Source organism: Pezoporus occidentalis, unplaced genomic scaffold (genome assembly GCF_034315485.1).
Source record: "Pezoporus occidentalis ecotype Australia unplaced genomic scaffold, CSIRO_AGI_Poc_V1 ctg338, whole genome shotgun sequence".
In the NCBI taxonomy this organism is placed as follows: Eukaryota; Metazoa; Chordata; class Aves; order Psittaciformes; family Psittacidae; genus Pezoporus; species Pezoporus occidentalis.
The window spans coordinates 132,062-147,180 of record NW_026915355.1 but is presented as its reverse complement, the minus strand read 5'-3'; the positions used below and the strand labels follow the sequence as shown (position 1 = coordinate 147,180).

The window sequence follows — 15,119 nt, the reverse complement described above, 5'->3', positions numbered from 1 at the left end:
AGGACTTAGACTGTAGCTGCCACACAATGCAATTACTCAACGCCAGGTGTAGGACAGTTCCATCCTGCACCCAGACACTGATGGCTGCGTTGCTGTGAAGCTCAGGGCAAAGCTGAAGGGGAGCATGAAAGGCCCAAGGAACCCCGAATCTTGGTGCCTTTTCAGAAGAGGATCTGAAAAGCAGCAATTAAAAGCTTGGGTGTCCCCATCTTTCTCAGCAGGGATATAAATGATAGGGGGGAGACAAAATTAAGGCCGCTGCCCCTCCAGCAATTGCTCAAGCACAGCCTACCACGTTAAAGCCTTCAGAGACCGAGCGCTCGGCCGCCTGCTGGGAAGGATGCTGAGGCAGCTCTGCAACTCCCAGTCACCCAAGGAGCTGGAAGAAGCTGGAGCTGCCCAACTCCCAGCTGCAAAACATCTGGGTTACATTTGTCTTCCTGGATTCCAGGACATAAACTGCGTACGGCTTCTACTAGAAGCTACCGGATGCTTCTCAGCTCTCACCCTCTGAGCATCTTTGCCCTTCTCCAGGTTTCCATCTCGCTGTTAGTCACTCAGCAGGGCGCGTCGCTGTCAACTCCTCTCCCACATGCAAAGCAGGACACGATTCCAAAACGGCCCTCATTTCCAGGGCTATCAATCCCTTCCCTTTCCAGCGAGTAAGGCGGCACGCTCACATCAAGTTTCCGCGCACAAAGGCTGCCTATGGAAGACACACTTGGGAACCAAGAGAATAACTGCACTTTGTCCTAGATCTCTACCAAGATTGCCAGGGATGAGGGGCAGAGGAAAGGGCCTCACTGAACTCTGCAGGAGCCCGTGGAGCTCAAGGACCACTCTGGAACACGCCAGCACGGCGCTCGCAGCCGTTCCCCACGGAGCCAGGCAGCAGGAGCGAGCGCGCAGGGCAGAGGTCTCGTGCCGGCTTCAAACCCTAAGGCAGGAGTTAAGCAGCTATGAACAGCTAAGCGTTCTCAGTGACCATGGGATGCTGTGGCCTTGGCAGAGCTCGAGGCCGAGGGGAATGCCCCACTGCTGGAGGTGGGAGATTGCACAGGGAGCACTACGGACCCGGATGGGATTCCAGGACAGCGAGCACTCCGATGCAGAGCAGTCAGGGCTGCCCCTCGGAGCACAGGCCTGCCAAGAAGACGTTCCCCGAAGCCTAACCATCATTTTGCTGTTGCAATTCCCCTTCTTTGCCTGTAGTTTCTTTTAGTGGTACCTGGTCCAGTCTGAACCACAGCCCAGTGTGATCTCTACTGAATGGATCATCCTCCTCCTCCCTTTGTGCACTCGAATAAATAAGTTTTTACAAGTTTACTGTGCATTGTACAATCTAAAAATAAATGAAATAAAAGTATATGAAATTTATATTTTTCTCATCACATCTCTATAAAATACAGCTGCTGCTCGGAGCAGCCCTTTCTGTACACAGAACACCAAGTCACAATACAGGAACTGCACCAGTCGGATCGTGTGGCAGCACGTAGGCGAGATCAGGGTGTTTTTGTGAACTACCATTTAGACCTACTTAAAAGCAAGGAAATACAAAAGCAAAATGCACTTTGTCCATCAATGTACACGGCTGATCCATCTCTGACTCAAGTATCAAAACCCTATTAACAAAATACATTGTACTTGGAACAAAAACCAGCAAGCTGAGAAAATCTGCTACCTGCACCAGGACAGAAGCCCTATGTTCAGTCTTCCCAATGCTGTAGCAAGGGCCTGACCAATACCAGTGATCACACACCCTGTTCATATGCCAATGACATCTCAAAACAAGGTACCAGCCTAGCTACCAAAATTCACAGTGACTTGAGTGCCACCAGCAATGCCAAATGGCCCAGTGAAGCAATCTGAATGGGGCAGGACTTGGGATTTCTCCTTTCAAAGGTGCCTGTGCTGGTGGAGCTCGCCTGGGCAACCCCAGGGCCTCTTAGCTGCCATCCCAGAGGGGAGCCCGAGTTCTGGTTGGTAATGAACACAGTTAAACCCCCCCCAGTTAACAGAGTTCCAATTAAAACACAGCTTTAGTTAGAAGCCTGCCTTCCTCTGTAGCTCCCACCGCTGCAAACCAGATGGCTTTTGGCATATGAACAGAGCAAAGTGAAGAAATAACCTGCAGACCCTTCTGAGAACTGGGTTTGGCATTGCTCAACCCTCCAAATTCAGCACCAAGGATTCAAACTAGAGGCACAGTTCTGACGGATGAAATAGCACCGAGAGGAGGCTCTTTACATCTCTGCTGGTGTGCCAGTCCTTTATTAATCAGAAAATTTAATAATAAGTTGTGTTTATGATTCTAGGTGGAATAAAATAAGTCAAAATTGTTTTCACTTTAAAAAAAAGATAAATACCTTTATCTAAACTATCAACAATACAAACTGGAGCTTTAAGCATTTCTTTTGCCTTTTTTTTGTCTTTTTTTCTGTTGTTTTTTTTTTTTAACTCAGATTCACAGTAAATCTTTTCTCTGTCGTTTAGGTCTTTTTATGGTTTTATTTTGTCCAGTAGTAAGAGTAGAAACCCCTGCACAGGCCAGGTGAGCACCTTTCAGTGGAAGCCGAGTGAAGTTGGTCCACGTTGTCCTTGCATAGGTCACATTGGGTTGAGGTAGAAATCCTAGTTACCTGCACAACAGGAGGAGAGGAAGAGACTCATCTAAATAAAAGACAAAACTCTACCACGTGTTAGATGTGTCAATCATTTCTACAGTGCTCCAAGGCCTTGCCAGCCAGCAAAGGAGGAACAACTCTTGTCCCAGCCGCAGTTAGATAGAAAGGATGCCTCCAGGAGCAACAGCAGCTTTTAAGCTTTCATAGAATGGTTTGGGTTGGAAGGGACCTTAAGGCTCATTCAGCTCCAACCCCTGCCATGGGCAGGGACCCCTTCCACTGGAGCAGCTTGCTCCAAGCCCCTGTGGCCAACCTGGCCTTGACCAGTGTAAGCACATTGAACTCTGTGCTCCCATGAAGGCCACCGAGGTGGGGAAAATAAGTAACCCCCCCCCTGCACTTCAGCTTTTCCTAGCACACACTAATCTGCTTTGCATTTCGTATTACCCTGGGAGAGAAGCAAAGCAGTTTAGCCCCCGAGCCCAGTTCAGCCTTGGTTCACCAAGGACTTTGAGCACAGTAATCACACCAAAGTCAATGAACTGCTCACGTATTTGACCTGTGTCCAAGAGTCACACAGAGCAGGACCACAGCTACGGTCCATCTGCCACACACCATCTCCTGGCAGTAATGCTTCTGTTGCTTTGCTCCACAGGCCAGCTCTGTCATCCAGCTACTCTGCTCCATGCTTATCACTCTTGTGCCTGGCTTGTTTTGCTCAGAACCATTTTGTGACAGGGCCCACCACAGAGATGGCAGAGTCTAGCCCAGTATAACCTCTGTTCCAGGTAAGACAACTGCTTCAGCACAAGGCTTGCACGCTGTCCTCACCCGAGTCTCACAGCTACAAACCCCTCCTTGCCCCTTCTCCCCCACTCGTTTCTATTCAGGGTCTCTCAAGCCCCTTCCCCATCACACTGTTGCTCTCTGCTGGCACGCAGGGACCACGTCACTCAAACCTCAGCCTCGCTTCCTTGTACGGAAGGGGAAATTAATACTTACATGCCTCACAAAAGCCTAATGGGGATTTGTTTTGTGTCTGTGGAGCAATTTGATGATGAAGACACTATAGACAAGGCACAGTCAAAAGAATCTCTCAGGTATATATTGTAATTGAGTCAGATGCTTTATAAGTGGCAAAGAGTATTCAACCATAAATCGTACGTAGCTTTGGTATCAGAGAACAGCAACAACATATAAAGACCTACAGGAAAAGCACGGAGCAAGCCCTGGGGCCTAACAGACCCATGTCACTTTGCAAGCACAAGCTGTTACATCAGGATGCCACAGAGTATTTCCATTAACAGTACCCAACTCTGCAGTGGTGCACTTTATTCTGGGGTTGCTCTGAAGACATTTAAATACCTGCTTCAGTAAAAATGCACGCAGTCTCCAGAACCCCTCCTCTCTCCTGCAGCCCCAGCCTTTATGAAGCACGGAGCACAGTTAACCCTGAACATTCCCTGTGTTCTCATTCACAGTGTACTCAGTAAGCCAGTGATTGCCAAGTGGGGATAAATAGAGCACCTGGTGAGCTGGTGACTCTCAGCCCTTGCAGGCAAGTCCAATGAAGCTGCAGCACACAGATAAATCACAACCCTTTGCTACGCGAGGTTGTGTTTGCCACTGATGCAGGGGGCACATTAAGTGCGATGCAAGACCAGCGCATTTGCTCTGCAGCTCGTAAACCAAAGATTTTTAACTCTGTCGTTATTTAGAGCAGTTGTCATTGAGTGGCAGCAAAACCAAGACCACCACATTGCCACAGAGAGTCACAAAGCAGCACCACCAGGCAGCCTAACGCTGTGCGGACGTGGACTTGGGGAGATGCAACAGTCTGTGTCGGAAGGCAAGAAGAAGGGAAGGGGGGAACAGGCAACAACCACTTCCAGCAACTGTATAAAACCATACTTAAAAATAGACATTTCCTCTTGAGTCCTGACCTTCAAAATAAACATTCCCATGAAGTGATCTCCACCTGAACATAATCCTCATGTGAGACAAGACAGACCAGAGATCCTATTGTGAGCACTCCTTGTCGAGAAATCCTGACTCCCAGAACAGAGAGCATTAAGGCTCTCCATCCTCTGCCATCAGATCATTTGCTTCCCACATTTGAGAGGTTTTTCCTTCCCAGAGCCCATCCCCAACCTCTCTCTGAAAAGCAAGAAGCATCATTCAGCATCTTGTACAAAACTCCTCTTTTGTTTGGTCTAGCCTTACCTTACAAAATAAGAACTGTTAGCTAAGCAAGCTCTTTATCGTGGCTTAACCCCAGAAAGGTGCGAAGCATAAGGAGGCTGCATGCCAAGTGTGACCCACAGAGCGGCCGTGCCAGCAGCGTTGGACTGCGTGATCATGGGCGCGGACTGTGCCAGCGCCAAACGGGGCAGAGGCGGGTGATGGACTGTAAAGGAGGGGCGGGAGGTTTTGTGCTGGAGAGAAGCTAGCTTAATAGACAAAGAAGCGTTAGCAGGTTGGACAGAAGCAGCAGAAGAGGGTGGCAGAAAGGCTTCACCAGGTGGGATGGATGGCAGGTTCTGCAGAAGCGCAGGCTCGGAGTTAGAAGCGAGCAATGGAGGAGGTGGGGGCAATGAAACGTTAGGAGGGGGATGGAAAACAGATTGCACTGGCGCTCTGTTGAGGTGCTGAGCAGATCTAGTCTCACTAGATGTTACTAAATTAGAGGAAGGGGGTGGGAAGGATGAGGATGAGGTGCTGGCAACAGCCTGCAGAGGGTTTAAGCTTAGCACTGTGCTGCTAGAGACAGCACTGCTGCTGAAACTGGCTCCAAACTGATGAGGAGAGGAGGCAGAAGGCACCGCATGGTTAAAAATACCTGCAAACAGGAGAGAAAAACTCAGCTTCAACAGATGGGCTTTGTACAGTCTCAAGTGACAAGAGAAACAAAACCAAAAAGAAAAATAAAAAAGAAAAAAAGCAAAATCAAAATAGTTACAGCCCCATACAAAAATATGCAGCATGAGAAGGTAGCAAGCAATGAGAGATAATGGTGCAGGCCAGGAGGTACAAAAGATTTCACTTACCTTTCCTACTGCCAACCTCTAAATGCCACGAGGAAAAATGGTCAGACCCAAGAACTGTCAGTTCTATACCACACAGGTAGACTTTTGATGAGATTACGTGGTCTTTAGAGTTGCTTATCTGGAGACTCAAATTGCTGCTCTTCCCTCCCCACCCTCCTGCTTTCCCACTTACAGGAAAGCAGAGGGGAGATTGCATTTCCAGCAAATCTACGTGCTGAGAGATGTGAGAGTTAGGATTTCCCGACATGGTGCCTGAATGATTATGGACAGGTAAGAAAAACTGCCTTGGACACTTAGTAACGGCAGGTTCAGACTATCTTCTAGTCCTGCCAGCTTGTCTCTGGTTTGGGCCACAGAAGCCAAGCCTGTGCCGAATCCCAGAAGTGCAAGGTGCATATGGCATTGCCCTTCCTGGCAAAGAAATGCTTTTCATGTCCATTCAAGAGCCAGAATGCTACGCAATTCCCAACACCATCTCCTCTGAAGAGGCGCTGATGTTTTGCTCTTCCTGGATCATGCTAATTCCATTCAAGGCCTAATCTCAACCTTTACTCAAGTTGTCAAGTTAGAGATCCCCAACTTGGTACCAGGACAAGTTACAGCTTTTACCTGCAGGCGGACCCAAGCTGGTTCCAACACAGCAACATCTGAACAAGCATACATTATGAAATCACAAAGTCTGGGTGTATTGTTTCATTAAAGGTGATACAACAAGCCCATCTAGTAGACAAAGCTCATGAGATTTCACTGTGGGGAACTGAACTCATCCTAGCATTTCCGAGAGATAGAGGAGACTGGTTATGTGGGACAGATGTGCTTCACATCCTGCAGAAATGAAAGGGTTTCACCCCTGGAGAGGCAGTGTCAGACTTTCCTTTAGGCCCTGTCTTATACCAGAGAAAGAGTTCTGCCTACCTCCAACTGTTCCACCTGTAACCCCAGGAGAGAAGTTCCCCATAGTGTGAGAATTAGTCAGTCTGGTTGCAGCTGATGACACGTGGACCAGACTGGCAGCAGCTGGCATTGAATTAAATAAGGACTGCAATACTGAGGAATTTGTCACCGAGTTGAGGTTCGCTTGCAAGGCCATGGGGCCGAGGGGGAACTGTGATCCAGTGGTCAAAGTGTTTAGGAAAGGATGGTGCGTCTGAACAGAAGATGCTGGGTTGCCTGCTGAAGAAACAGCAGTAGAAAGGCTTTTACCATTCAAAAGGCCACCAGAGGAAACAGCAGCAGAAATGAAAAGGTTGTGGCCGTTTTTAAACTCCACATCTCGGTCCCGTCCTTTGCCAACCTTTCCGTTATGCTGCAAAGAGTTTTTGTCTGCAGAACCCCCAGTGCGGATGCTGATCTCGCTGATGTCTTTGCCTTTGACCCCTGCCCGATTTAAGTCTTCTCCTTTCGTGCCGCCAAGGCCTTCGAGTTGCCTCTTGTTCAAGAAAGGATTCGTTTCCGATACCCCCACATCTTTGCTTCGCTGTGACTGGAAACCCAGGGTGCAGTTGGAAGTCGTCACATCTGAAGCTTTATGTGGAAGAGAAGCACCATCGATAAAGCTGTGTAAACCCATGTCACTTGAGAGTCCACCATTGTAGGGAAAGCCATTAGTGGAGTTTGTACTGGGGCTGAGCCCATCCGCCCCGGAGGAGGGCATGGCAATGCTTTTCCTAGGGTGTGCCGGGATCTTGGCATCCATGGCAAAGCTATCCTCAGTGGAGGGCCTGAAGGCAAACAGCGAATTCTGGCTCAGAGATGAAACCGACTGCAAGGGACTATCTGTAGTTTTGGTCAGGTTGATGTCGGATATTGGTGAAAAAGTAGATTTCCATTTACTGCTGTTCATGTTCTCGTTGCTTTGTGCTTGTTTCCTCCCACCTAAGCTGCCACCTAGTTTGGGAGAAGAGTTGTAAGCGTCAAAAACCATCACGCACTGAATCCGCTCATGAAGAACAGGGGGTTAATTTTTCAAACACACATTCTATCAGTCTGTAACTCTGTTTGGGATCCAAAGGCAGAAACATTTGTGAAGTCACCTTAAGTTCTTAAAATTTACTTTAATGCTCTGAAGAAGTTTGAGGATCACAGACCTTAAAGCTCCTCCAGCTCCAACCCCTGCCACGGGCAGGGACCCCTTCCACTAGAGCAGCTTGCTCCAAGCCCCTGTGTCCAACCTGGCCTTGAACACTGCCAGGGATGGGGCAGCCACAGCTTCTCTGGGCACCCTGTGCCAGCGCCTCAGCACCCTCACAGGGAAGAGCTTCTGCCTAAGAGCTCATCTCAGTCTCCCCTCTGGCAGGTTCAAGCCATTAAAATCTTTGATTTGCCCCAGCCAAGGGAAATCATGTCCCAGATCTGTACCCGTGCCTCCTCACTAAACTTGATGCCACATGGGATGCTGAGCTACTTCTTCCTTCATCTTTGTACTACAGATCCCTCCCCAAACCCTCAGTCAGTGAAAAACCCTGGTCAGAGCTCTGGAGACTTGTCATTACAGAAAGAACTAATCCCAAATCTGCGAACCTGCCCTGGCAGAACTGCACTCTGCTCAGCAGCACAGAGCACACAAACTCCTGCTACTGACAACTTCAGTCAGAGGCAGACACCCATGCCCAAGCCCACCCATTACAACAACTAACACTCCTCACACTTACCATTTTCAACAGTCTTCTGTGGAGATTTGCTTTCCAATGAGATTGTTGCAATTTTCCTCTCAATTCTAGTGGGAAAAGAAAAAGATTATAGCACTCACTGCAGACCTTTTGTTGCACATCCATTCTCGTAACGTGTCCTCCTCATGTTCATGACTTAACAGTTGATGAGTACAAAAAGCCAAGTCATCTAGATAGCTCTATGCTAGTAAAGGAGCTTAAAAGCATTAAAAAAAATCCACCACAAACTTGAAGTAGAGGCTATTACAGAATTACTGCTCTTTGCCAAGATTAGTGCACGTTCCGAGCACTTCACTGTTGCTTTTCTTTCACAACAAAAGCAGGCTGTTGCTCCTGTTTCTACAGAAGTGGTTACTTCCCCAGTACCTTAAACAAGGAAAAAATTGCACCCCACAGGCAGGCAAAGGTGATGAACAATCGTTTTGCAGAGCAATGTATCAACCAGCAGTTTGGGGCAGGGTGTAAAGAGTTTGGACTCAAGCTGAAACTGGGAGTAAGCAGCAGACAGACCCATAGTTAAAGATTGCACGCACAGCCTCCGTACTGCCACAAAGCAGTGTAGTAAAAATGCATTCCTACACTAATTCTTTCTGAGGCCAGGCTGCCAGCCTTGCAAACACAGCAACAGCTCCCACATTCAAGCACTACTTCCTGAATACCTTCCCTATTCACAGTTTCAGCCACTTAAGAGGCTTGGCATAATGGAATCAGCCTCCAAGCAATAGGAACAAAGGTGGCCTAGCACCTCTCCATTTAGAGCACCACAATCAGCTCCCAGAGAAATCTCATCCTGAAACCCTTCCCTGGGTATTCACCTGCTGCTGTTGTGCTCATCTTCAGATCCCTGCTCTTCATCTGACGTTAGAGGGGAGTAATGAACACCATTGGTCTGAAGCAGGGGCTTTTCCTTTTTCAGTACCGGGGGCTGGTCATTGTCCTGGTAAGGAACAGGAGAGTTCTTCAGGGAGTTTTCAGGAGAGGAAATGGCTGTTATTTCTAAAGGCTGGTTAATGTTATTGACCTGGGCAAGAAGGAAAGAAAGCAGTTACAGATGAGAGTATCCCTTTAAAAACAAAGCATCTTACTAAGGGTATTAAAACCAGGCTTAACTTGCTCAGCTTTAGGATGCAGCAACAGCTGCTTGTTTAGCACTGCTCCTGCACTAAAACCTGGGATGAAAGCTTAAAGATAGCAGAAAACCAGATAATTTTCATTCTTTGCTTTTTGTGTTTTAACACAGAAATGAAAACACGGGGTAATCACATTTCTTCTCAAACTACCACTGCAGGACCAGATGAACGCAACTTGTATAGCTGGCTTAATTATGCAGGAATGCCATATGCTTCTGGCACTCGTAAAGCTATTTAGTCACTCTTAGTTTAAACTATTTTCAAAATATTTAACCTAGAGCCTAAAAAACCAACTTCACTGCAGAAACAAGGTCTGTGTCCTAAGGGAAGATTACTACTTTTAATTTTCACTGCTCTGTCAGCAAAGAACTCCTTGAAGACGTTCTCCCTATACAGAAACAGCTCCCCAACTTTTCAGCAATTCCCTGGCCTCTCAGAAGGGCCATTTTCACCCAGGCTCTTCACACCAGGTCTCGCCACTATAACAGCCTGGGAGTACACCAAAGAATAGCTGAATTTCCAATTCCAAGAGCCTTCCCAAGCCCTTCTCTCTTGCTAGAGCTCTTCCTTTCTGCCCTTACCATGGAGTTGATATTGAGCGGTGACCCCGACGGTTGCGTAAAGAGTCCAGACACAGTAGGTAAGGATTTGCGTTTAGGGGAGACCCCGGAGTTCCCGCTGAGATTCCCAGTGGAGGATCTCTTCCGCCGGCCTCGCTTCTTCCCATCCTGCGCGTGTGCTTGGCCACAGTCCAGCCGAGCGCTCGTGGGCAGCGGACTGTGCTTGTTGGAAGGGGATTGTTTTACATGTCCTGTATTAGGAGAGATTGTAAAGATGATTCTTCTCTTGGCCTCGTTCTCAGGATCTGAAAACGCTGCATCAGACTGAAGATCCCCCTTTGTTCCTTCGGCAAACATCTTCTGAGCATCTGCATATTGCAATACCCCTACCAGGCTCTGGGATGTGCCATTTAACCTGGGGCTTGTTGAGTGCTGGTGAGCAGGGGAGTTTTGCCCAGAGTTCCTTGACTGCATCATTAGCAAAGGATGTTGTGGAGTGGAACTCCGAGACCCTACTGAGTTAAACAGACTCCCAGAGTCGTCCAGAGCTGCCTGATCAACACTATGGTTAAGATGGGCTGGGCTGTTTGTAAGATTTCCATTGACTGCCACGGAGCCAGAAGAGTAAGAAAAACCTGTTGGAAGGGAAAGTATGCATCATTGCTTCTGCTGAGCGACAGTTCACAGTGCTAGATTTCTGGGATGACTGGGAGTGGTTTCAGCTCTACCTCCAGGAGATCAGCAGACACAGGAAACTCAAAGCTGCTTTTTACACAGCACAGTTGAGAACGTGGCTCTGTGGGCTGGTGGCTTCAGTTGGGGATTAATAATTTGCTCTACTCTTTTGCCAGTTCAGGAAAATTCATGTGATATGTAAAGATATCCTATGCTCTACCTCTTTTCTAAAAGGGAATTCAAGTGTAAGCTGAACTATTACACCTCTTGAAATCAGGGCTTCTCTACTCTCAACTCCTTCCTATCATCAAGGAAATAGTTGGGCAAATTCAGTCTGTTCCCTTCCCACAAAGAGAAGGGACTTGGTCATCCATACAGCTCACTTCCTTCTCTAAGTTAAACAAAAGGCTGTGGCTTAGGAAGCGACAGGGGATCTTCAGAGACACTGTGGCAGAAGAATGCCACGAGAGGAAGGTTGGAAAGGGAATGAAGTATTTGTCGTGGTGTATCATAAATGGGTTCAGTGCTCTACTAAGGCCTGCCTCTGGGCTGCCTAAGTGGAAGGGGGAGAAGGAAACGTGGTGTTGGTTTATAACAAACGGGTTTTTAAATACTTCATTGGTTGGATAGAAAATTGCAGCCAAGCCCTCCTTTGCAAAACAGATGCTAGAATCAACACAAGCCCCTTGAGGTGGTAAACATCAGGAACACATGCACTTTCTGATGAGGGATCAGCTGTACAATAACTTCTGGATGCTAGAACCTACTTTTCCTGGTCCACAACACTGCCATATCCTGAACAACTAAAGGCCACAATTTCATCAGATGAGCAAGTTCAGAAGCAGTGTCTGCACTCAAGGTACCTCTATCCTCTCCCATTCAACCTTTCTTCCTACCCAGATCCTTGTGCCTTTACAACTGCTCACGAGGCACCAGTGTGACCTGCATCACAAAACTAATTTTGATATTGAAATCTCACTCTGTAAAATAAAACTTCTAAAGCCCAATCATCGGCTCGTAGCAGAGCTACATAACACTTCACTGGTTTGCCACATCCTAAAGGTAGGAATCTCTTCACCCACACAGAAGAATTTGCAAAAAGCAATTATTAATGTACAATGCAAGAAGCTGCAGTTCAGTTAAAGGCACGTCAGACCAATCCTTTATGCCAGAATGCATCTAAATCTGGTTACAAAACCCACATTTCTCTAGCATGGAGTGACCTGACAAGAAATGCTCGGGGGTGCTGTCCCCACAGACAGGGCACCTGCGTGTAGGTAAGGCTGTTACCTGAGGTAGCCAAAGCCAGTGGCTTGTTTCCAGCAGCATTGCTTACGCCATTATGAGAACTAGCACCAATCTGCTTTTCAAGTGTCGATGAGTCTCTACTCTGGTGAACTGGGCTAGGTGTGCTTCTCTGGGGAGAGAAACAGGCGTTTTAGTACAGGAAGTATCCTCAGAAGTCAACAGTTCAAACCAAATTCACATGCAATAGCAGATTGACCAAGTGCTTCTCCTTCCTAAATGTCCCAGATTTTGCCTATTTTGACAAAGGCACCACTCAGCATATTACAGGACCAAAATAAATACTGGGATTATTATACTGCAACAGTATCTAGCACACAGCAGATACCATGCAGATAGAGGGAGCGCAGGCTCATCATCCCAGGAAGTTTAGGCTCAGGACAGCACTGCAATCAGAGTTCACTGCTTCACAGGCAGCCAGAAAGGAAACAAATGGTTGTACCACATCTCCAAGCCAGTGCACACAAAGTTCCCCAAAACAACCCCAAAGTGAATGTGAAATGCATCAGGCTGTGCTCTCTGGTACACAAGCAGTGTTTTCCTAAAGCAGGCAAAACAACTGGGATATGGTTGCCTGAATAAACTATGTGCTGAAGTGAGAGACACCACCCAGAGCTAACACTGTCTCTGAGGACACACAAATCCTGCTCACAGCTGGGCAGACTCTAGCTCTGCTATAACTACAAGTCTTCAGCTGGAAAAAGACAATGGAGCAAACGGTTCTCTGCTGTACCACTTAAGTGACAAACATCTGGAAGAAACTGGACCAGGCTTTTTTAAACTCCTCTGCCACTGAGGGGTACAGACTTAGCAGGATTTCAAAAAGAGATGCCCCAGAAGTTCTCTGTGTCCTCTGCTGCTCCAGAGCTGTCACTCACACACCAGGTATTGCAGCCTCAAGGCGCTATTCGAGTTCATCCTGTTATAGACAGCTTTAAGATGCCCAAACTGAGGCAGAAGAATTTGTCTCCCAGGGCCATGCAAGAAGGCAGGGGTTAAGAACAAACTGACGTGTGATTCTCTGCTTTCACTGCCACAAACTCTCAGATTCTGTGCCTCTTCCACCCAGCTGGACATTTAAGACCAGGATCACTTGTGGCAGGTACTGCACTTTCCTTCCTGGCAAACACCACCACCCCAGAGTCACATGAGAGGAAAAACCTACAGAATGACCACGAGCCAAGAGGATGCATCCCAACAGCAGCCTCCCCCAAAGCATCACAGTCAGGATTAACAGCCCACTAAGGATTCTGGTGCACAGCACCCCCTTACTCCCCACTGTGATTTTAGTTAGGGATGGAAAGTGTTGACAATCCCTTACTCACCACCTTCTCAACACGGCTAGGTAGGACTACGCTGGCCAGAGGGATACTAACAGGGAGTTTATTGGGCTGCACTGTGCTGAGAGGAATACTGATAGGTAAGCTGGTGATAGTTTCTCCATTACTCACAGAGGTTCTCTCTCTCAAAACCTGTAAATGCAAAAGAAAAAGGAACATTCTTAACCACATGCTGTTACTAAAAGACTTTCCAAACTACCTGTAACCTGCTCATTTATATCCCCTTCCCCTTTTAAAGAATTACAGGATGAATAGCAGTGACTATATAGCAAAGACAGGGCATGCGTGGAGCAGCTTTGTTACCAATATCCAACAGCATAGAAGTATGTAAATCCAAGCTACTGCTGGCCCCAAACATAAGGAAAGAGATGCCTCAGGCAAGCTCATTTCCTAGTGTTGTTGTTAGAGCTCTGTGAAAAGCAGAATTCATATCTTGAGGCCCTCTGTACACAGAAAATGTAGTAGCCAAAAATATCTCCATGGTATCCTCCTATTAGAGGGCACCTGCTTGCTCTGAAATAAGCACCAGCACGATCCCTGGCTGGAGCAATTCCATGGACAAATCTTTGTTATTTCTAGTTTTGTAACTATGAAAGAAACTACTTTTCAAGTTCAAGTAGAGACACACCAGATCAGAAAGAAGTCCTACTGCATTACTGGTGCAGTCTGTCTACAAACCAGTAGCTAAGAGGTGAGCACGTCTTTCATGAGCACAGTATTCTCTTCCTCCGGTCAGCAACCTTCTGCTGTATCACACCTACTGTATTTTGTGTTATTTCCCATGGCAAGCAGAGCACAGAAAGGAGGGTGCCTGCACTCCCTAATTTGACCAACTTCCTCCTTGTTCCACCAGGTGTAACATCTCTGAACCTGAACACAAGCAGCTCGCTTACCTTCTCGCCTGCAACTGGTAAGGCCGCTGGGGAAGAGGGCCGAGTTTCCTGTGGACTCAGCTTTATGCCATTTGAAATACCAGGGCTTGGGTATGTAAGGCCATTCTCTTTGACATGGTCAGCTCTGGAACACAGATGTAGAATCATTAGACTATAAAAGTGAATGACTTCTGTGAGGAATTCCTGTACCAAACTCCAGGCACCACCTTATTTCCCCTATCAGGTGGGTTTCTGGAAACAAAACTTTAAATAGCTCATTCATCTTCACTTTTAAACATATTTTTCCACAGTCCCAATAATCCACTGTAATTAAAACAAGCAATTACCCCTCCTTTCCCAACCTACGAAGTGATCACTCTCACCTCTGTATCTCATTAGCTGTTGCTTTTCCATTGACTCCATGGTCTTGATTCAAGTGTCTCCTTAGTGCGATTTTAGCTGGGGAAAACCTGGTATAGTCAGGTAAGGACAAGCTTGTCATCTTGTCTGCCTTCTGTCTGCTGCTGTGGTTGGGGGTACACGGAACTATTTCTTGGTCCAGGTGAGAGGTTGTGTACTGAGGGGTGTTCTGCTTGGAAGAGGGCCTGCTAAAGGCGTTGTGAATTTCATAGGGAGTAGCATGGCCGTTCATGGACAGTTCAGGGCTCATGCCATTGATGTGGGGCATAGGAAACTTGGAGCATTCCAGCTCCAGTTGGAACCTGCCATGATCAGCCTCAGGATCACGGCTCAAATGGGTTTTATTGTGTAGCTGTACTGATAGGGACTCGTCAGACGGTGTGTATGATTTCAGTTGCATAAGCTCTTGCTGTCTTTGACTCTTCTCAAGTTCCACAATGCTGATCTTTAAATGAAGAGGAAGACAATGATTAAAGA

At 47.3% G+C, this 15,119-nt stretch overlaps 2 protein-coding genes across 7 annotated transcripts in view; both read right to left on the bottom strand.

Moving 5' to 3' along the window:
- SF3A2 (splicing factor 3a subunit 2) overlaps positions 1 to 15,119 on the bottom strand; it is a 93,043-nt gene that overhangs the window by 18,752 nt on the left and 59,172 nt on the right. The window lies entirely within an intron of this gene.
- Positions 1,354 to 15,119, bottom strand: part of DOT1L (DOT1 like histone lysine methyltransferase) — a 65,813-nt gene continuing 52,047 nt past the window's right edge. For 2 of the 6 annotated variants that reach the window (XM_062629433.1, XM_062629437.1), the window contains 10 exons: positions 14,606 to 15,087; positions 14,244 to 14,367; positions 13,336 to 13,482; positions 11,996 to 12,122; positions 10,052 to 10,665; positions 9,156 to 9,361; positions 8,323 to 8,387; positions 6,587 to 7,558; positions 4,848 to 5,463; positions 1,354 to 2,639 (listed from right to left, as the gene is read on the bottom strand). In XM_062629433.1, the coding sequence (XP_062485417.1) occupies positions 4,883 to 5,463; positions 6,587 to 7,558; positions 8,323 to 8,387; positions 9,156 to 9,361; positions 10,052 to 10,665; positions 11,996 to 12,122; positions 13,336 to 13,482; positions 14,244 to 14,367; positions 14,606 to 15,087 (3,318 nt within the window). In that variant the 3' untranslated portion in view covers positions 1,354 to 2,639; positions 4,848 to 4,882. Of the gene's footprint in view, positions 2,640 to 4,847; positions 5,464 to 6,280; positions 7,559 to 8,322; positions 8,388 to 9,155; positions 9,362 to 10,051; positions 10,666 to 11,995; positions 12,123 to 13,335; positions 13,483 to 14,243; positions 14,368 to 14,605; positions 15,088 to 15,119 lie in introns of all 6 variants that reach the window. The other 4 variants (XM_062629434.1, XM_062629435.1, XR_009966797.1 and 1 more) reach the window with 4 other exon arrangements.